We start from the raw sequence: 22774 nt of genomic DNA, 5'->3' as shown, positions 1-22774 counted from the left end.
CAGATCTCAGGCAATGCCATAAACAAATTAACAGGGATTAACCGACAGTGCTGTATTCTTTTCCTGGCCCCACCCTAGCGAGCTTAGAATGTTTGAAAGACTATAGATGCCCTGCTGACATTTGTTCCTAATAGGTACTCTGTTTTTTCTTCATATTACAGTTTCCATGTTTCTATTTTGTACTGTATCTTTTTCTCCTCTTTTCTTTCTGTTCCTATCAAATCAGCTGGCAGTGGGAACATACTTTGCATTTTGTATACAGTAGTATACTCTATTTTTATATTAATGTCAAAACTTCTATTTTTATTTTAGGTTATTGTATTTTTAAAAGCAAAGGCTAATGGTACTTGGAGCCCACAGTAACCTTTTTTACTCCAGGCCTAAAGAAAGCAAGAAAGAAGGATGGAGCTTAAGTACAATACAGTATAGATAAATTTGTCCCTTACAGGATGAAAGGTTTTTACTATGGAAAACAGAAGCAGGAAAAATTCTCAAAGCTCAGCAGCCTAGTAGGAAAGGAAACATGCTACATTACCCAAGAGGCTTAGTTCATCCTCGTGCCCCTCAGAATATAGGCAGATATCAATTGCCAATTTTATCTAAGGTTTTTGAGAAGCTGCTTACTAGGCGTCTGTGTAGATTTGTTGAAGATAATAACCTGCTACCAGCATTGCAGTTTGGGTATTGTTAATGCCTTGGTACTCATGATGCACTCTTGTCAATATCTACCATCTTGCAGTGCTCTTAAGGAGGAGGCAGAGGCATTCACAGTCAATTTAGATTATAGTGTTGTCTTTGACCATGTGAATCATGAAGCACTTCTGCAAGCTAAGATTATTGCGAATTAATTGATCTTTTATTATTAATATTATAAATGAATTTTTAATAGGCAGGAACCTAAGAGTCTGTGTTGATAGACAGTATAGTAGCTTTAGTAATGTCATTTCAAGTGTTTCTCAAAGTAGGGTTCTTGGACTTTTGCTATTTTTAATCTGTACTAGTGGCATGTGGCAGTCTGCAAAACAAACTGACTGCATAAGCCAATGAAGCTACTCTTCTAGCTGTCGTTCTTCTCTGCACCTTAGCTCTGTAGTTGCAGAATCCATGAATAGAGATCTGGCACTTATTCATGAGTGGAGTAGGCTTTAGAGCATGAAGCTTAACCTGTCTAAAACTCAAAGTATGATAGTTGATACAGAACATGTTTGCCTTTGCATCCTTATTTACACTTAAGTGATATGGTTTTAAATGTCAGTGTCTCAAGATGTTAAGTGTAACACTTTATAAGAAATTGACATTTGAGAAGCATATTTGTAATATTGTTCCCTCTGTTTCTCAAAAAGTTGGTGTCTTGCAGAAATGTTTCAAAATGTTTCATGAAGCTATTATAAATTTAAGTGTTTTAATTTTTCATCTTCCTTGTTTGGAGTACTGTTCTCCAGTGTGGTCTTTGGTTGCTGAATCTCATCTCAAACTCCTGAATATAGTTATTGCGTCATCAGTCAAGTTTATTTTGCCAACTCTTAATGTTGACTTGTGGCATGACATAAAGTGAGTTCATTATGTATCTTGCATTAAATGTACTATGATGACAAACATCCTCTGCACACTTTATTTACCTGACCTAGCTGTTTTTCCTCGCAACACTTGGCAGGCTGCTGCTGCTGCAGGCAGTGTGTCGTTTTCTGTTGTTGCCAAGGTAAAACTCCCAGCAAACTGAGTATTGCTAGGAACAGCATCCCAGAGGACTTCATGCAATTGGAACTTAAGAAGATCTAGCGAAGATGTAATGCATTACCATCCTAATACTATACTCCTTGCATTTTTCTTTTTTCTTTTTTAATAAGTGGGATATATTGACATCTTTGTGTATTTCCCTTTACCTTCTGTTACCTCTTCCTAATGAACACCATATTCTTTGGAAGCTTGAATTTCAAGTCAATGGCCCCTGTGGACTTGTTCCGTATGAATAGATTTCATCTTCTGAATAAAAATAATAATACTGTAGTCAAGTGACAACAAATCCAGTGATTTGCATCAACAAGCAGTAGGAAGGGACAGTTTCCCTTTACCCTTGTCACTTAGTAAAGCATATGCACAAGTGGACAGCTCACTGCCATCAAGCCTTTAGCCAAATACACTCCTTGATGGAAGAATGTTATGGTAGATCAGCTCAGCTACCAGGGACATGTAATACAAGACTAGTAATCTTTACATCTTTGGAGGGAGTGATGGCTGTTCAAGCTGCAAGAATCACTGGTGATTGACATGGTTGCCATAAGACTATTAGGATGCTCTTTGTGTCTGTTCTGTGCCATATCCCTATCTTCCCCTGTAGGATGCCTCCCAGTACAGCTTTGATTTTCTGGTCTCCTACACCTTTTCCTCCACTCCTTCTGTGTCCCACTTGGTGGCCAGCAGTACACTGATTACTCTACGAGTTAAATACCCTGGTAGCTCCTCATGATCCATACCAAGTGGGTTTTTTCCATTCTGCTGGCTCTTGGCATTCTTCCAGAGTTTCCTTGATGCAAAGGACACTTGTCAATCGGAAATTTCGTTCAGCAGATTGTGAACAGCCTTATCTACCTTCATCAAAATAGGTTCCTCTTAAGTCACCGTGGTAAGTGGTTGGCTGCCTGAATTGAGGCCTTCAGACTAAAGAACATAATCTCCCAGTTGTGACTGAGCTGTCTATGCTAATTATGAGCTTCAGTCAGTCTTGCCTTCCTGGGGCTTAAGCCTCCTGGGAAAGACATGACTCTCACCCTTCGTAGCTTAACTTGGGCGTCACATGAGCCCATGTCACAGGCCTTGGACTGAAGCCTCACCCATACAGGACTGTCAAGTTTTGACAAAACAGCAAGTATCTAGGCTTTCTTGTTCAGTAATAAGAGGGCTGGAATCACTCTCTTGCTCAGTTTGTAGTGAAAATTCAAGAATAATCAGTCTGACAAGAATCATGAGCTTGTTTCGTCTCCCTGAGACTTCTTGGTGGTCTGAATGAACAGATTCTTTGCCCAGTGTTAGCCAGGTATGTGACCAAAAGAGGACCTGACCTCTTATGTCAAGTGTCAGTCCACTTGCTAGTACTGGTAAACACTAGAAGTAGGTATTTTGAACATCTCTTTACTTTCTGGCTTTGCCATATTTCAGACAAGTTTACAATAATTCCAACTAGGAGTCAGTCATACAGTTAGGGTAAAAACTCATGAATCCAGGACCATGGAACCATTCTTGGCATTTTGAAGTAACTTGTAAATAACGTGGATGATTAGGGCAAGTACCTGAAGCATGAAACCACCTTTACTCATCCTACCCAGGGAATTCATCCACAGGTTCCCAGACTCCTTTTCTCTGGGACCTATGGTGGCTGCTCAGCAGGTTGTGTCAGCACCAGGCACCTTTCGGATGGAGAACTTCTCACCTAAAGCACTGGGGGTGGGCAGTAGAGCCATATTCTGAAGCTACCTTCAGACTTGTGCAGTCCTTACACATGGCTCTCCAATCTTTTCTTCTTAAGAAAGGCTCTACACCTTACTGTTCTGAGTAGGAAGTTACAGGTGAAAATGTTCCCTTTGCTAGCTCTTGCAATTGGAATGAAATGGAACGGAATGCTGAAGGGAAATTAAAAGTAAAAAGGTTTTAAGGTATATCAGAAGGAAAACCTCTCAGTTGCACTACGTAAAAATTTTTAGAAGAGGGTGGAAAGTAAGATGGAAGAGAGAATATGAACAGAGGTATTGTAAACTTGCAATGGGAGTATGGAAATTCCAGGTGGATTTACAATTTCCAGTGAGTTGACAGATACAACTTCTTGCCTTATGTTGTATTTCAGTAAAAACAAATGACATTTTTAATTTGTATTTTTCCTAAGTAAACAAATCAAGGCCTTTAATCACTGATGAGAAGTAGTTTGCCAATTGATCAGGTCAAAGTTGCAACCACAGTGATGCCTGGAGGAAGCCATGGCAACTGACTTTTGGCTCTTACATCACCCAAAAAGAGTTAAATTCTGTTAACACAAAGCTACTTCATCAGTCTGCAGACATGGGGCAAGTCTGGAGGTTCTCAAGAATGTACTTCCTCAGGTACACCAAGACCCCAGGATGAGTAACTGGCAGTAAATGAATTCTCCAAAGTGAAGAAAAGAACATTCACCTCCTCCATCCCTCCCTAGCAAATAGGGACCAGGGCAGTTGGAGCAAGGGTTTCATCAGAGGAGCAAACTCAAGGTCCACCTAATGAACAATAACAAATGCCAAAAACTGCCCAGGAAGCCTCCCTCCAAGAGACCACTGCATTCATTAACGAGCCCAATATCTCATGAAAGTGCACTTCAGTGTACCTAAGAGGAGGAAAATAGTAAGATGGTCTGGATGGGCAAGAACCAGTACCAAGCATGGGTAAATGGATATATTTGTGCCTGCAGATGGCCAGACCTGGTTCCAGGAGGCAAGTCAGAAACTACAGGAAATGCAGATTCTTCTCATTGTACCTAAGGTGAGGCATGGCAAATGCAGGGAGAGTCCAGGTACCCAGACTCTCTCCCATGAAGTTTGGGCACACAAACTGTCACAAGTGTGCTCGGGCACCAGGGTGTTCACCCTCCTGGAACACTGATCATGCAAACGGGAATAATGTCCATTGCCCCTCTATAAGGAACATTGAAACCCATGAGAAGTCCAGCAGGAATCTATTGGGAAGAGACTTCTGGGACCTTTTCCTGCACCTCATACCGTCCAAAGACACTTCTTACCCATGTTCCTATACCACAATCTGATCCAGCATTGCAGGTATTAGTAGCTGCTTGATGAACATACTCAGGTCGTTCATTGTCAGAAAGACCCATCAAGAAACAAGAGACTGGTTGTCCATGATCCTTGACAAACTCCTCCCAGATCAGAGAGGAAGGAAAGGATGGTATTAATGTGTCCCAACAGAAGAGACTGCATTAAGAGAGGTGTAGGAATGAAGGCAAGTGTGTTACCTATCAAAGATAACAACTGGTCTTCTTGGATCTCTCCTACTTACAGCCATACTTCTGCCAATGAGAAGGCAACAATCCACACTTCTGACAGGGAAGAGCTCTAGATCAGACATGGCGCCTACAAAAGGCAGTATGAGGATTGACAGTTACAGGTAACATGAAGCAACTGCACACATGCTCTTATTCAAGAATCTACAGTTCTACCTCATTCTCCACACCAGAACAAGCAATCCCATAAAAATTATGAAAAAAATGACACAATGTCTGAGGTAGTGTTTTCAACAAAGGTTGTTCCACAGCAGCAGTGTAGACATCTAGACTTTGCAAGTGAAAGAAGAAAAAGTATGGGCATGCAGACAGTTGAGAGGGTACGTACTAACCCCCATTCACTTACATACCACCACTTAGTAGCTAACAAGCTTCAACGACCAATCCAGCTTACATTAATGATACTCCTACATGAAAGACAAAGGTTTATTTTCTTGTATGAACAAATTTGAATGTGATTTACATATAAAAGCAGGTAATGGAGATGAAATATACACAACTAAATTCAGGTGTCGAGTGAATGGTGGTTGGTTGAGAAACATTACGCAAATGCTCTCTTCACAAAACGTATCGGTTGTAAAGCTCTCTTTTTTTTAATAGTGAAAAATTCACAAGTAACTAAACAAGCAGCCACAGTACCATTTTGAAATGATATATGACAGAACACTAGTATATGCATCTGTTCATAAAAACAAGGTTATTATAATGTGAGGACTGGTCTACCTGTGTGTAAATGGACATGAAGAATTAAGTAAGGTGTTATCACTCATGTGACATTAATCAATCTCATCCTTGTGCAAATAATGTCAATGTAAAATATTTTCTTGTAGGTCATAGCTGGAGTTGTAGAGAAAAAGTGAGTCTTCTGAGAGCCAGAATGGAGGAACCACATTGGGTCGTCACAGTAAACTACAGTATTTGTAAAAGTGGTGATGTTGCATAATTTACAAGATTTTGTTACAAAAATGGAAGTACTTTCAAAATGTTACTGCTAAAAACAAAGTATCTTTCATGGAAATATTGTATAATTTTGCAGGAATCTAACCATCTTTTGTTACATCCAATGGGTCAGTGTTATTTTCCTTACAAATAATAAAACTACTACCTCATTTAAGGAGTAATTGTAAGCAGTTCATAAAATTATAAATACTTGTAATTATGAAGGAAATAAAATTTTAATTTTTCAGATTTGTTTCCATCTAGGTTCCAATTTCAGAGGAACTTTGTATAGGAAAGAGCATTCAGACTACTTACTTGATGTAATAGGAATATGAAGTTTGTTTCCAAAATTCTCTTGGAGTCTTTTCCTAAAAACACTTTAGATCACAAAATGACTACCTTAAAGCAATGGTTCCTTTAGTCCCTATATTTTAACATACATCTTGCATTCACTACATTTTCCAAATACCATCTAGAGTGGTTCACTGGCTGCTGCACATTCTCTTAAAAATCATCAGATTTCCAGTATAAAACTCATATTTCCAGCCTAATATTTACAATACATATGGAAATATAACCTAAAATATGGTATCATAACATTTCTTGCTTGCCACTTCTTAGCCCAAAAGGTGAACATGTGACAGTATGTAGCAGAAAGATATTTTCACCACCATCTCATGCTTATCCAAGCAGAAACCTGAGATTCCATTTCACTTGGCACAACAGAAATTTACTATGTCAAGAAATATACAAGTAAAATTTTTAAAATTTTACTGAAAAATATCTTTGACTAATTCATTCTTGACAAAATTGGTTTCTCTTGCAAATCATTTCCATAAAACATGATACACTTAAAAACAACAATTTAACAGTAAAAAAAAATTAATACTGAATCTCATAGCAAAAAACTTGATCATTGTCTCCACATTAAATCCCATTCAAATAAATACACATCTGTTAAATTACTGAACACCCTGCAAACACATATTCCAACAAAGAAGAAACACCAACACAATGAGACACTTAAAGAGTACCAATGCAATGTCAAAATAATCCCCAACAACAGAAGGTTAGTCAGCTTTCATGTCTACATGCAAGTCTCATCAAAAATAGTATTTGACTTGTCAGCTATGAACAATGCTATTCAAAAACTTTTCTTTTCAGATTTCATACATACCCTTGGTCACTAATACTTTAATTTACATATTGTAATAGATAAGCTTTTTTTAGCAGCTCTAAACAATGTTCAAAATACTTATGATACAGTAATATACAAGAAAGTTCTAAGTCTCCACTTTTCTCCCATAACTTCAAAATACATCAACAACTCTATTCATTAAATCATATTACTGACCAAATATTAGGTCTGGCTAACCATTTCTTTTGTGACCTATTTTAAAATACATTTAACCACTGACATATAAATAATAATACACACATACCGTAATTTACGATAAAAGAAAATAGACATTATGGCAGAGCCATAAACCAATCATCTTCAAAGATAAAATTAGGGGTGTAATCCAACATTGAAAACTTTCATTAAACTTAGCACTTAATGCTGGACAGTTATGTAAGATAAGCTAAATATAACTCTAAACAAAAATTATAAATGAAGATAATCCCATAATCAATATCCTGAAGCACATAGAGGACTTGGCAAATATACCAACTGATTATGGCTAACTGGAAAATTCAACAACTTTCATCTTACAATAACATTTAACTTAATTCTATTACTTACCCTTCACTTCACTGAACTTCTCTGCTCCTACAAGTATAAACATTAAATCCAAACCTCAATAAGTTTCTTAACAGAATAGCTAAGTAAAAATATTAGTAATTGTACTATTCTTCGGCCATCAAATTAGAATTAAGTCATGGAATTACAAAATAATTACACTGTACATGTACTGTACTCAGGCTACACAACCAATTGCTTTTCATGCATTTACAAAGTAAAACGGTTCCACATCCTAAATTGAATGTATATTACACCTATTAGAATCAATATCCTAAAGAGTATGGTAATCAAAAACAATAGGAAAACTAACCCTCTAACACAGGCAACATGCACAATTCCGTTCTGACTGAACATTTTCATTTACACCCACAAACCAAGAAATATACAAATGGACTGATAATGACTTAAGTTAAATGTTATACTAGTCATAATGACATTTGACTCTCAAAAGGTTAGTTCATGTGCATGCTTGCTCACACCTAAGATCACACTTTTAAACTGGGCATAACAGTAAACAATTATGAAAGAAAATTACTATAACTTCAAACCTTTCAAAATCTCAATCATGATTTGATCTAACACAAAAATTCAAAATTTAAGTGGCTCTGCAAAAAACTGCCATCACTTTCGCTGTCTTAACTTTCATGCAACCTAGAATTTATCCAATTTATTACGAAATTAACTCGTAATCATAACTTAATAAACAACACATAACAGTGCACAAAAGAAGAAAATAAGACAAAACATAATACATTGTGGAAAAAAAAATACAGAAATGTGAACCGAAACCATAATGGGGGAGGAATGACCAAACGAATGATGAATCAAATGGTCTCTTGAGTGTGATCCATGGGCAAACTCTTGACACAAACCCAAAATAAAATCCCATAAAATACTGTATGTTACCACCAGTATGTACAAAACAAAAATGATTTGGATCCAATAAACACCAGCACAAATATTAGTACAGTATATACAAATTTTAACCAGCACTCCAAACACTAATCTTTGGAGTACCTCAAGAATAATCATCCTCATCATCCATAGCCTGTTGTTCTTGCTGCAGCTGCTGTGCTGCTGCAGCCTGCTCTTGCAACAGCTGCCACTGCTGCTGCTCAACCAGCATTTGCTCTTCTCTTGCCTGTAAACGTAAGTCAAGTGTTACAAACCCCTGGCAAAACGGCAGTCATCATGCTGTTGCATAAAGGAAAGACAATCAAGGTGTTAAAAATATGTGCATCTAAACAAAAGTACAGTACTATATAACATTAACAAGGTCTCTACAGCATTACCTATTGCTTGAGCTGTCTTTAACAAATACAAGCAAGACCTCAAGATAATGCACTGATATTTCAGAAGTTTGCACCTTCACCACAAAGTGGAAACATTATTCTTTGTATACAGTGTGTTTAGCACTACAAAAAATTTAATTTCACCATGTATTCAGTAGCACAACAGATTCATAACTTATGATAATTCTAATATCATGTTTACACACATTTTCCAAATAAATATTTTCTAATTAGAATGACCACTGAATCATTTATTAATTCTCAAATGGCTGGCCAGAGCTAAAGAAATGTAAATAAAGTCTACAAACCTTTAGGGTTTCTTGAGAAACAGATAGTAAATAGCAAAACTGGAAGAATTATAGAGAGTTCTTGAAAGAACAATGTTCCCATGACTGCATCAGATATCTACATGTGGATAACCACAAATTTTAAACTGAAAAAAATCCTTATTTAAGCTTATTATAAACTAAACTTAAATGGGAGAGAACACTAAATCATACTTTGAAACAACTGATAAACTGTTGGCATAAATAAGGGATTTAGCATAAATAAGGGATTAGCAAACATTTGTCTTGCCTTTGCAAAGAGTTCCTGTTGTTGTCTAAGAAGTTCTTCCTCTGGGATACCAAGATTCTCTAGCCGTGTGCTTTTTCTCCTCTTTTTGGCCGCCATCGCTTTACAGTCTTTAAGTACAGCTTCTGCATCAGCTCGGTAATCACCAAATCCTAACTTATCCAGAGCTGCAAGATACATGGTACATTATCGTGAAAATGAAATCACATGCTTATCAAAAAACTACAAAAACCAGTAAACACTTATTATGGGCGTTACTATACATGTTCCAAGCCCAGGACTCCCAACTGAGAGGGGGAGGAGGGTAGCAGTCAGGGTTGGCTAACTCAGTATAAAAAAGCAAACAAAACACTAAATAATGAACCTCTGGTCTTCAGGAAGCAACATTTGCATGGGCCCAGCATGTAACAAGAAATGGACAAAGGGTATCTCAATATCTACAGCTGTGACACAAGACGTTAGTGGAAGCCAACAGATGAAAGGGAAGGGGAAAATAACTTGACAGTAGGAACATGGAATGTTGGGAGCCTTACTAGAAAAGGAAGAGTGATGGTAGATGTTATGAAGCTGAGAAAAGTACATACAGTATTTTAATGGTTTAGGTAGATGTTATGAAGCAGAGAAAAGTACATGTTTTAAGGGTTTAGTAAACTTAGTGGAAAGAGAAGAGTGTACAAACTTTGGGAAATGAACAGAAATTTTTTTACTGTGGTAAAAGTAGAAGGAATGAGATGGGGTCATTGCAGAGGAATCACCAAGTAAAACTGTACAGTAATAAAAGTAGACAGACTGAATGACAGGCTTATGCCCAAATTTGGTATTAGAAGATCTTGAATGTCTTATCAGCTTATGCACAAGTAGGCTTTTAGAGAATCCTTGACGAGTACCTTAGAATTATACTTAATTCCAAGGTATAATTCTAAATGGCTTGAATAGTCAAGCTGGGAAAGGGTGGATGGCTTTGAGTGTGGTCATGGAGGGAAAGGTTATTGCACAAGAAAGAGTGAAGGCATGAGTGTTGGAGATGGTCAAAGGGCTGGATTATGTTTGTTACAAACACAGGCTTCCAAAAGAGGCAACTTCAACTTAAAACATATGTAAGTCGACATAGAAAGACACAGCCAGACTACCTACTAACAAGAAAGAATGATAGGAGGGCCATTATGAATAGTAAGATAATACCTGGAGAATGTGTAATCATGCAGCACAGATTGTTAGTGATTTATTTACAAATGGATCAGCAACTGAAGAATGAAAAGAAACTGTAATACAAGGTCTAAATTATGGAACATAGAGAAAGAAGTTTGGCAAAGAGAAAGGACACACAAATGTGAAGATGACATAGAGGAAATGGAAAGATGAAAACCATATTGCCAAAAGTAGAAATTGAAGTTTGTGAGATGACAGGCAAAGTGATACCTTTAGAAAAAAAACATGGTGGTGGAATAGAGAAGTACAGGAGGCAATTAAAAGAAATAAATTAGCACATAAAGCTTCTAAAGAAAACATGGGTGCTGCAAGAGCAACAGATAGAGAAATTCCCATAAAAAAGTAAGGAGTTTGAGGCACAGTCAAGAAATGAAATTAGCAAACCACTCTATGAGAAACTAGGAACCCCAGACAGAATAAATAATTGATAGAACATCCTAGGCCAGGGAGAGGGCAAAAAGAAATAGGGAGGAATGTAATTATATAAAGGACAAAAATGGCAATACAGTATAACTATAAAGATTGATGCGATGAAAAGACATAATGAACACTTTGAAGAATTTTTGAATGTCGAGTATGAATAAAGAGTGCTGGACCAGGAGAGGAACTCAGCAGGACAGAAGTGAAGGATGCCATCCACCATATGAAGACCAACAAAGCAGGCACACCAAAAGGAGTAGTAATAAGAATAAGAGCTTTGAATGAAGAAGGTACAGAATGGTTGTGAGAACTTTGGGAGATATAATGGGGTAAGAAAAGGAACATCTTTTGATTGGGAGGAGAATGAAATGGTGTGCATCTACATGCAAAAGGGAATGTTATAGAATGTGGAAATAGTAGAGGAATAAAGCTTATGGAACACAAGATTAAAGTATTGAAAAGTGATAAAAAACAAACAACATAAAATTGTTGACACCTAGGAAATGCAGTTTGAATTTATGCCTGGTGCAGGAAAAACTTTGAAAGTTAACAGGGTGCTTTGTCGATGTAAAGATTTTTGACTTAGTACCCAAGGGACAGGTTTATTGGAGTTTGAGAAGGAAAGGAGTTCCCATGAGACTGACAAGTAAGATAAAGGTAATATATAAGGGAGCAAGAACATCACTAAGGACAAAATACGGAAAGACATCAAGGGTCAGCTATAAGCCCATTCCTCATTGTAGTTCTGAGTGAGCTTGTGAAAGGAGATATGCTGTGGAATCTACTGTTGCAGATGACTCAGTTGTGCCAGCATAAACAGGAGAATTACAGGAGGTGCTGGGCTTGGTAGGAGTGACTGGAAAAAAGAGGACTCAAAGTCAATGCTGCAAAAACAGAAATAATGCTAAGCAGCCGAGAGGGAAGAAATTAATTACATGTAAGGTCAAGTACCGGCAGGGAACTATGCGACAAACAGTTTCAAGCACAGTACCTTGGTTCAACCATAAGGAGAGAGGGTGGATGTGAGCTGGAGTGCAGCAGAAAATTAGAAGCAGTTTGGGATAAGTGAAACAGGATTCAGAAGTGGCTTGATGAGTAGATTCCTTTGGACAGGATTAAGGTCTATGAAACAGGGATCAGCCCAGTGCTGCTTTATGGTACAGAAATGTAGGTAATGCAAATAACAGAGAAGGGAATCCTGGAAAGGACACAGATGAGACTGTTAAGATGGATCCTGTGATTGCCACAGATGGAATGAACTGAAAGTGAACAAAAAAAAAACAAAGGGTGGGTATTTGTAAAAAAAAAACGATCAAACAGATAAAACCAGGGAAACTAAGATGGGGTAGTATCATCTTGTGGTTCACAGGGGTTGGTGAGGATGCTTTGGTTAAGAATACATGCATATGGCCGTGGAGTAGAAGCAGGCAGAAAATTAGATGGAGTGACATCATAGAGAAACATAAAATCACTAGACATAGAACACGTAGATGCCCAAAATAGAATTCTGTGGAGAAGGAAGAATCGAGCAGTCAACCCCATAGGAAGATGGGATTAAGGTTGTACAGTACTGTATATCTTGTATACCGTGCATTACTGTACATGGAGATACAAGTTAAAATCGTATGACCGTCATATAAACAAGTAAAAAATGCGCCAAAGTTTGCAATCGAGTTTTCTGCACAGCATATAATGATGTATGAGCTGTGGCCCATGAAACTTTCAGCAACAGCCCAGTGGTAGCCTGTCTGATAGCATTGCCAGACACTACTGAGGCTAAAGGGCTGCAATTTGGTATGTTTGATGATTGGAGGGTGGATGATCAACATACCAATTTGCAGACCTCTAGCCTCGGTAGTTCTTAAGATCTGAAGGCAGTCAGAAAAAGTGCAGACAGACTGACGAAGCCATCTCAATAGTTTTCTTTTACAGAAAACTAGAAGCAAAATGTACAAGACAATAACAAATGAAGTAGGATACAATACAATGGAGAACAGTGGATAGTACCACAAAAAAATTTCTAAAAAATATAACTACTATCTTCATCCAACCTAGTTTACATATGAACACCTTCAAGATATATCAATAGGTAAAATCGCAGTTTTTATACACCTACCAAGAAGAATGTGCTCTGCATTAATTGTCTTCTTCTGCTGTTGATTGCAAATATCATTTGCCTCAGAAGACAACAAGTGGATGAATTCTGTACAACAGTTCAAGATCAGTTCTCGCGCTTCATTGGCCACTCTAACATTTGGTAAAAGTTCTTTGATCATTTTATTCACAGCAGCTCTTGGGATGGTCAGTTCATCATCAGGCTGATCCACTGGGACACTCATGGCTGAAAAAGAATACAAACAATAAAGCAACAGTCTTGAAATAAATGAAAGACGCTCAAATTCAACTGGACATTCATACACTACATACTACTGTAGCAATTTCTTGAAAATAAAATATTTACAGTGCATTCTAATAGAAACTTTGGTATTAGCCACTATAAGCAGCAAAATTTGAAGCTCTTTCATACCTAAAAAAAATTTTTAATACTTTTAAAAAAACTTTAAAGTAAATCCTTTCAAGAAATACAACCTACACAATTATACCCAACTACAGTATTGCCTTAATTAACCACATACTAAATAGTACATCTAGGGCCCTTGCAGATATTGGAAACTTGCATTTTTCCTATTATGTCCCAATACAGTACTGTACATATTTATAAACAATACAGAACACACTTTACAGCACTGTATACAAAATAACTACTCAACTGTGCAATACACTCTCTCTCTCTTTTTTACCTGTGAACAATGCTGAAACAGTTTATGTGTGCTAGACCTGAACAATTCCTTTTTATTACAAAGAACACCCTGGAAAGAGTAAGAGAAAGCCGAGCACACCCCACATAACACGGAAAAAAATCCCAGCATAAACACTGTTACTGAAACAAAATTTCTTCTGACGATCATTGCGAGAAACATCAGAAATCTGTCAGCACCAAACACTTTGAAGGAGAGAGAGAGAGAGAGAGAGAGAGAGAGAGAGAGAGAGAGAGAGAGAGAGAGAGAGAGAGAGAGAGTGTATGGCGATCCCACCACCGCAACAGACCCCTATTTCTGGTGCAACACAGATAATACGATAGGAACATAGGAAATTGGCCAAAACTAAACAGTCAGGTAAGAAGAAAAGAAAATAACCAACTGGCACCAGAGAGGAAGAAGAAATTAAACCAACCAACATCCCTGCACTAAAGAGAACCATTACACCAGCCATGCCAGTGTGGGATATATCAAAACACATTCCCCAACCTCTACGATCAACATAACCAGAAAAGGTCCGAACCTCAGCAAGCTTTATAGAAAAGTCCCTGTATGTCAGCAACAGACCAATGAAAATTTGACCCACCACGACTCAAACCAGCCCCCCTGCTATAAATACAGTAACTTGCCCAACTTTGTATTTCATTCATTCTCTCTATCAATGACCATCTGTGTGCACATCAAAACATAAGAATAAAATAAAAAACAAAAGCAGAATGTCTTTCCATGTCCTTTGGAAACTTATTACACCAACCACCTGCTGACGAGAAGACTATATTATTATTATTACTATTATTATTATTATTATCATTACTACTCAAACGAACGAACAATCATAACAAACAAGGCTAAAAGACTACTGACTTGCAAAACAAGGTGCATTTGAGTATGATGCCAATATGTGAAAAGAAATAATACTATATAGGGAAGAAAATTTTAAAAATATAAATAATTAAACATTTATTTTTTAAATACTTACCTCTCCATTATACGTATACTGAGGCTTTAACTACCACTGTACGGAAGTAAAAGCTTCAAAATGGAGAGGTAAGGTTCACTGCAAAAATTAACATTTAAAAATAAATAAATGTTTACATACAAAATATCAATGAAGGTAACAAAAAACTCAGACAACGTACTAAAATAGTATTAAAGTTCCTCTCAAACTTATGTGCAGTGGCATCAATAATACTGCCACTAATAAGAATAAAAGACCTCTGGTACTCAGTCGTGACGACAATACATCTCATAAAAGAACATGTATTGTGGTAACTGACCCAATCCTTTCCCCCATTTTTCATTTTTCTTTTTGCATTATTTATATCTTCCCTCTTCATTCATATTCACCATTCATCTATCAAGTTTACTGCACCTAACTATTTACCACTGCACTCAATGTTTTCCCACCTTCATACTTATTCCCAGACACCATACTTACTTTGCCAATACCATACTTCTGTAAATAGAGATCTCCCCATTCACGTTTGCTATGACCTTTTACTTGCTAAACGCAAAAAAGTAGGCTAGTGTATTGTTTCAGGAATGTTGTGCTTTTGTAAAAGCAATGAATCCTCAAAGAATGGTACCAATCTTTAAAGAGAAGAAAACCTTCCAGTGCTATGTCCACACAAGAGCAGCAAACAGCCACTGGTTTGCATATAATGAAAAGTCAGGTGCATATATATAGTCAATACTGTCAGCTCTGTGACCCCTACAAACTACTCTGAAACTACAAAACCTCAAGAAATTACATTTTCTTTTGTGAAAACATCAAAACCTACTTTTCTAATACAAACCCATCAGTTTATGTGAACTTCTATGTGTTACAAACCCATAAGTTTATGTCAACTTATATGTGCTTTCATCACAAGAAGACAAACAATATATATAATGAAAAAGACCACTCCCATGTCAGCTACACATCCAGGAACCTCAGCACCACCAACTACCACTCACTCCACTGTGCTTAGTAGACGTGCCACATGGTTAAAATAGCCTGTAGGAGGACTCTCTGTATAAACCAATGCCTTTATATTGAAAATATCAACTTAGTTATTTTCACAAACCAAATTCAACACAAAAGCAAAAACAACTAGGTCAGGTAAAGAGGAGTGCAAAGAATGTTTGTTGTTGTAGTACGGTACATTTTATGCGACAAATATAATGAATTCACTTTAAGTCTATGTCACGAGTCAACATTAAATGTTGGCAAAATACACTTGATCAATGACTTAACTTGATCCAAGAGTTTGAGGTGAGCATCTGTACCTGAAGACCACACTGGAGAACAGTACTCCAAACAGGGATGAAGAGTTAAAACACTTAAATATAATAGCTTCATCACAACACATTCATAAACATTTCTGCAGGATACCACGTTTTTGAGAAACAGAGGAAGCAATATTAAATATATGCTCCTCTCAAATAAAATTCTTAACAAAGTTTACACCTTAAATCTTAAGAGTCACTTGACATTTAAAAAGTACCATTTAAATGTAAATCGGGATGCAAAGGCAAGAGTATTATGGATCAACTTATTCCCATATTTTGAGTTTTAAAAGAGTTAAGTTTCACATCCCAAAGCCTACTCAACCCATGAATATGTGCAAGATCTCTAATCAAGGATTCTGCAACAACAGGCCTAAGGCATGGAGAAGGAACAACAGCTAGAAGAGTAGTATCATCACTATATGCAATAATTTGTCCTCCAAACCTTGTCATATGCCATTAATATAGGTAATAAACAGCAATGGTCGAAGAACACTATCTTGAGGAACACCGTAAGTGACATTACTAAAGCTACCATACTGGCTACAACAGAGACCCTTTAGGTTTTCCCTATTAAAAATGCATTTAAAATATTTAAAAGATCCACTAATTCCCAATAATATAATATTAGTTTATAGACAAGTGCTTTATGATTCACACAATCAGAAAGGCTGTACTAAAATCAGAACTGATTATGCATGCCTCTGTGCCATCATCAAGAGCACTGTGCAAGACAGTAGATATTGATAAGAGAGTGTCACAAGTACCAAGGCCTTTATGATAACCCAAACTGTAATGATAGCAGGTTATTATCTTTAACAAACCTACAAAGACACTTAGCGCACAGGTTCTCAAAAACCTTAAATGAAACAGGTTAATTGCAATCAGCCTATATTCTGAGGGGCATGACAATGGACTTAACTCCTAAAGTAATGCTGCAATGTTTCCTTTCCTCCAAACAGAAGGAAAATTTGCAAGTCCTACTAACTTTCTGAAAATACTAGTAATCTTACTATCACTGAAATCAGCAGTCATTTTTTTAAATAGATGGGAAATATCCCATAGGGTCTATGCTGTCATAACTGTCAAGCCCCAGAAGCAAAGTTTTGACTTCTCTTGATCTGAAGAGCATTGAAAAAAATCTAAGCTAATGGGAAAATTATGAAGGAAAATTAAATGCTCATGGGAAATTGTAAAGACAAAGGTCAGTCAACCTGAAACTTTATAGAAGCACTTAAAGATGCAGGTTTCCATCAGACAAAAAAATTAATCAAGATCATTGTATTAGTATCTGACATTACAACGATATGATGTCACGAATAACAACATATCACGACGACACAAAACACGAAGGGTTAGCCTAGGCTACCAACATGTATGTGAGTGGTAACCAATAACTCATCTGCTTGCTGCCAATTAACCATTTTGTTGCCAAGTTTAAACAACCATTTCCAGCTCAATCAAGAAATACACATAGCCTACATTACAGCTTAGGCCTAATATAGAAGGTGATGTTTTGTATTTGTATTAGAACAAAAACTGGTTAGGGAGGGAACAATTAGCCCAAGCCTACACCTATAAGCTATAGTGATTAACTGCTAAAAATTACAGTCAAATACTGGACAAATCATACCCCGTAATTTATGTAAACAATTACAAGAATCTGATTACACTCCTCGCAAGGAACACATTTAGCCTAGGGTAGTATTAGCCTTATTATAAACTATCGAATTGCTCCATTAGGCCTATGCATTGGCACTTGACAGTCATAACCTACTTGCCTCCATACCTCTCGTAATCTGTACCAGCCTAAAAGAAATATATCGGCCCTAAGCCTATTGGACAGGTTTGGCCTAGATAGGTAAAGATGAGACAGGCTACAGGATTAGCCTTTATCTACACCTACACTGGTAGCCTAAGCCTAGCATATATCTTTTCTGGGATTGTTTGCTAATAAATATACACAATGATATAATACAAGTAACATCAATCAGATTAGAGAATACAGCAGAACTAGGCAATAGCTCCGCATGGGGTATTCCTTTGTAAATTGGGAGCCTGTGAATGACCGCGGGATCCCATTTTTGGCGCCAAAAATTCACTATAGAAAACATGCTGAAAAAACTGCTCCCTCTGTGCTTCATATTGGTAATGAAAACCGTGTTTTTGTCGGCATTGCGAAAAGAAAAAGCAACTGGAAAACTAATAAATGGTAAGGGGGACGCTGCTGGGAACCAGGGTTTTGGGTGGGGGAAAGCAAAAGTTGGGTTTCCTGCCTGCCGTAACGTACAAAATTCGCTAGTTTCTGACCCACTACTCTGTATACAACAGGTTGTCCCGCTAGGCTACATACATAAGGCTGACTCGCTAACCTACACATGTGATGCTGACCTGCTAAACTACATACGAGGCCGACCCGCTGCACTACATACGTGAGGCTGACCAGGTACTCTGCACACAAAATGTTGTCCCGCCACTCTCCTTACAGTAGGGCCTGATGAACCTACGGAAACTGCTAGCCTAGGGTACTTGTAGCCTATAAGAACCATGATTAGGCTACTCCCTACCTATATTAGGGCGGACGGAAACCGCTAGCCTAGACTACATAAGAAACATCGGTTAGGCTATTCCCTATCTCCCTACCTACATTAGAACGGGCGTTAATTTTGTAACAGTGATTTTATTAACATATCTGCTCTCAGTTCGGGGTAGCGGAACGGCGCGCTTATCCGCATTTTGATAGATTCTTGGCAAGCTCATATGCTCTGGTAAGAGGTAATATCTGTATTCAGTGTAGCCACAGGTTACAAAAAACGACAAACTGCACACTAGGGTCTGTTCCAAAACACAACCTAACCTAACAACAAAAAACATGTAAAAAGGCATGTAAATGCTCTGCTTACCTTATTCAAAGTAGCTGCTGTCCGACCATGTAGGCAACAGTATCAGCTTTGTAGGTCCTACTATCCTGGGCTTCTTTGCAACTGCTGCCTGCCGAACAGGTGAGTGGGAATTACTCGGTCCGGGTCTTATTGTAGATGGTCGGGAAAGTAAATCAGAGACAGGGGATGTCGGGCGGCTCTTGAGCAGATAGACATGCTAAACTAAATCCAGAAATGCCCGAAATGGACACAGAACACCTTCTAGGTATGGCTTTTGGGAACAAAAAAACGTTGTGACTTTCCATCGCACCGGTTTGAGAAAGAAAGAACGCGTGATTCTGGTGTTGGCCTAGACCTATGAATCATATCGATACCACACTGTGATTGGTCTGAAGTATTTAATCCGTAAGCCCTAGGGCATGACCTGGGTCAGCCTGAGAAACGACTGGACAGAATTCAGTTTCCGAGCGCTGCACTTCGGCCATCTGAAGAACTACGGAGAGCGGTGTTCCGTGACACTGTTCACGTCAACTTGGTACTTAGAAAAAGTTACGCTCCGCTGAAAAAATTGTCGTTCGGGAAAATCAAGCAAATTGGTCAAGTAAGTTACTTTTTGGGTAGAATCTGGCACGCTGAGCAACATTTATTCTATGCAATTTTCCATTTAGAGTCGTTGTTAATGAGTTATGGGCGCGTCCCTCAGTCGTCCAGACTACCCTTAGGCTGCTTATCAAGAATTTACCATTATTTTTTCTCGGTTGACTGTAATAAACCTGTAATTAACCTCAGAAGTTGTATGCTGGCGGAGATTTTGGTAGAGAGTGGAATTTCCTTCACCGGGAGATCGGGGGCATAACACAGCCTGCTAGGTTAGGTTAGGGTACGTTAGGTTAGTATGGTTCCTTTCATAATAGGTTTCCTTAGCCAGTCCCTTCTTGAATATATATGGCTCCTCGACCCAAAACCCCGCGTCCCAAAGGGTCCCCAACCATGTTGGGTAGATAAGTATATAAGGTTAATAATTATTGACCGACAATAATCACCACCAACTCCATCAGCAACGCTAAAAGTAGAGGAAAAATAAAATCAATTTCCAAGGTAATATCCGTTCGGAGCTTTTGCTTAGATTTACCCTTGAGAATACAGTAAATTACCTGTAATTACAGTAATAATTTACCCTTGAGAATGCAGTAATTTACCTGTAACTCCAGTAATATGAAAAGATTGAAGATATGATCACTACACAGCATGAAGGCGCCCGTAGAAATGTAAACAAAACAAACGTGTAGATATATCATAGAGATGTGAGAAATAAATTGTTGTGGTTATAAGTGGAGATTTGGCTGCCATCTTCTTTGCGAATAACATGACACTCATGTTGTGGGATAAATTATTGTGGTTATTAGTGGAGATTTGGCTGCCATCTTAAAGAATAACAAAATAACCCCGTTATGAAAAAAGGTGAGATTCAAAATGATAATTTTTTTTAGGATAAGGAAACGTTTCTTCGCACTTTTGGATACGTTCTTTTTTTTCTAGTAAAACATTTTCTTCTGTTAAAACTGTAAATCTGGGCGCAAACGATGCTGTGAGGAAGGTAATTTTAAAAGTACAGAAACAGCGGATGCGGTCATCAACAATCTCACGCATCATTTATACCTGATGAATAAGCCTGGGAGAGTTATTTCACACTTATTAAAATCTTCCTTTTGAAATATTGCAGTTACATATTACTGCGAGAGAGCTTGGAAATTTCACTTTTATTAATTGTTCGTGGCTTGGGAGCACTTAATTAAGCCAAAGGAACTACAGTGCAAGGAAAATGTGATTATAAAAACATTTAAGTATTGCAGATTCGAGAAAATAAAAGATAAATAGGGCAAAATTAACTTTAGCACAGAGAGAGAGAGAGAGAGAGAGAGAGAGAGAGAGAGAGAGAGAGAGAGAGAGAGAGAGAGAGAGAGAGAAGGGGGCGGGGTTGAACGTGTAAAATCGTGAGTCCTTGACCTTTGACTTTCAGATCAATAGGGCTTCTCTCTCTCTCTCTCTCTCTCTCTCTCTCTCTCTCAATGTGTTCTTATGCTTCTAATTACCAACCGTAAGGAAATAAGTATTGACATGGGGTTGACTCCGAGGGTAGTGACTGGTGACAAACTTAGTCTCCTTAGAGACAGGCTGTACGTCACCAGGAAAGGGACTTTCTGGCTTTGGTGCTTCAAGCTAAAATACTTTCATAGATTTGATTTATTGATAGGTTTCTTGCTTGAAGTTATCGACTAACGAACTCTAACTTGAATTTGAAGCGCTACTCGAAATCAGAAGTTGGAGATATTTTTAGCAGAGGGAACGTTTTCGCTGACCCATTGTCTAAAAACTTCAGATTTGCTCATTATGACAAAATGACAAAAGCTGGTCTCAACTCACAGTGAAGTCAGATCAAGTCTTATAGGAGCAAGTACTGCCTTTCCCTCCCGAATATCCTAAAGTTTTTATTGTTATACACACACACACACACACACACACACACACACACACACACACACACACACACACACACATATATATATATATATATATATATATATATATATATATATATATATATATATTTTTTTTTTTTTTTTTTTTTTTTTGGCGGGGTGGGATTGCCAATAAAGTGATAAGTTTATCGCCATTATCACTGTTCTGCCTTTTATGAGTGGGTCCAATGTCCCAGCACACCAGAATTTTCCTCATTCTACCTTCTAGAGGTAATTTTTTACTGTGAAACGTAAAAGAGTAATTTTCTTTAGCCCCGTTACTCCTTTTTTATTATTTACATGGCATTTCCAAATTTCTCCTGGTGGAAATTCTTCTGATATACCATTGTTCTTTGGATTCCTACTGTGAAGTCTCCATAGATCAGCAAATGGCATTTTATGCAAGCTGAACCACTGAAGCTCACGATGTCCGGTACACTGACGTGATGATAGCTGCAATCCTAATAATGAACAGTTTACCTTACTCACAGATTTTGCGAGGCTAATGCACGCAAATGGCTAAAACTAAAAGGTAAGCATCAGAGACAGGGTAAAATTTGTTGCAAAACAGAAATATAAGTGGTTAAATCAAGCAGAGTGAGGTACACAGAGCAAGCTGTCTTCAGTCCATCCATGAAAAGATGCCTGTGTCCTTTAGACGACCTAGGTACTTCTATGAGCAACTCCTCTAGTTGTGCCCGATCCTTATCCTTTTCAGAGATAATGGAATCATTATTATCACAACTCCACAATGTACAGAGCTATATCGCTGTTGACTATGCTGTTTTTACTCTCATTCTTTTCCGGACTTCGACCCTGAGTAACTTCGACATTGGAAACTAGATGGGACAGCAGTGGTGGAACGAAAGTTCAAGAGCGCGAAACGTCCCTGCAGTGCCATCAGAGACATCTGGTGTCCTCTATACAAAAGCAAAAACCGGTTTGGCGTAAAGACCATTGTTGAGGCTGCAGCCTGCATTCAGAATGTTACACGGAGTTCCTATTGGCCTAGTATTATTGTCATTGTAACGCAGGAAGGGAAAAGTATAATACTCTGAAGCTTGAGTTTAT

At 37.8% G+C, this 22774-nt stretch overlaps 2 protein-coding genes across 6 annotated transcripts in view; one reads left to right on the top strand and one right to left on the bottom strand.

Moving 5' to 3' along the window:
* Nucleotides 1-6224, top strand: part of LOC136826330 (uncharacterized) — a 41816-nt gene extending 35592 nt beyond the window's left edge. Inside the window, exon 10 of the mRNA XM_067083581.1 lies at nucleotides 5869-6224. The gene's annotated coding sequence lies outside the window, so the exon portion shown is untranslated. The remainder of the gene's footprint in view (nucleotides 1-5868) is intronic.
* Nucleotides 6225-6731: 507 nt separating this feature from the next.
* The window catches only part of NC2beta (negative cofactor 2beta), a 45007-nt gene continuing 28964 nt past the window's right edge, over nucleotides 6732-22774 (bottom strand). Inside the window, exons 1-5 of one of the 5 annotated variants that reach the window (XM_067083207.1) lie at nucleotides 20384-20449; nucleotides 19206-19293; nucleotides 13332-13556; nucleotides 9590-9753; nucleotides 6732-8862 (exon numbers count right to left, since the gene is read on the bottom strand). In XM_067083207.1, coding sequence (XP_066939308.1) covers nucleotides 8740-8862; nucleotides 9590-9753; nucleotides 13332-13554 — 510 coding nt within the window. In that variant the 5' untranslated portion in view covers nucleotides 13555-13556; nucleotides 19206-19293; nucleotides 20384-20449 and the 3' untranslated portion in view covers nucleotides 6732-8739. Of the gene's footprint in view, nucleotides 8916-9589; nucleotides 9754-13331; nucleotides 13557-19205; nucleotides 19294-20361; nucleotides 20751-22774 lie in introns of those variants that run through there. The other 4 variants (XM_067083206.1, XM_067083205.1, XM_067083204.1 and 1 more) reach the window with 4 other exon arrangements.

The sequence above is a fragment of the Macrobrachium rosenbergii genome, chromosome 40 (genome assembly GCF_040412425.1).
Source record: "Macrobrachium rosenbergii isolate ZJJX-2024 chromosome 40, ASM4041242v1, whole genome shotgun sequence".
NCBI classification, from domain to species: domain Eukaryota; kingdom Metazoa; phylum Arthropoda; class Malacostraca; order Decapoda; family Palaemonidae; genus Macrobrachium; species Macrobrachium rosenbergii.
The sequence above is the reverse complement of the archived record's forward strand: the minus strand, read 5'-3'. Positions and strand labels throughout refer to the sequence as shown.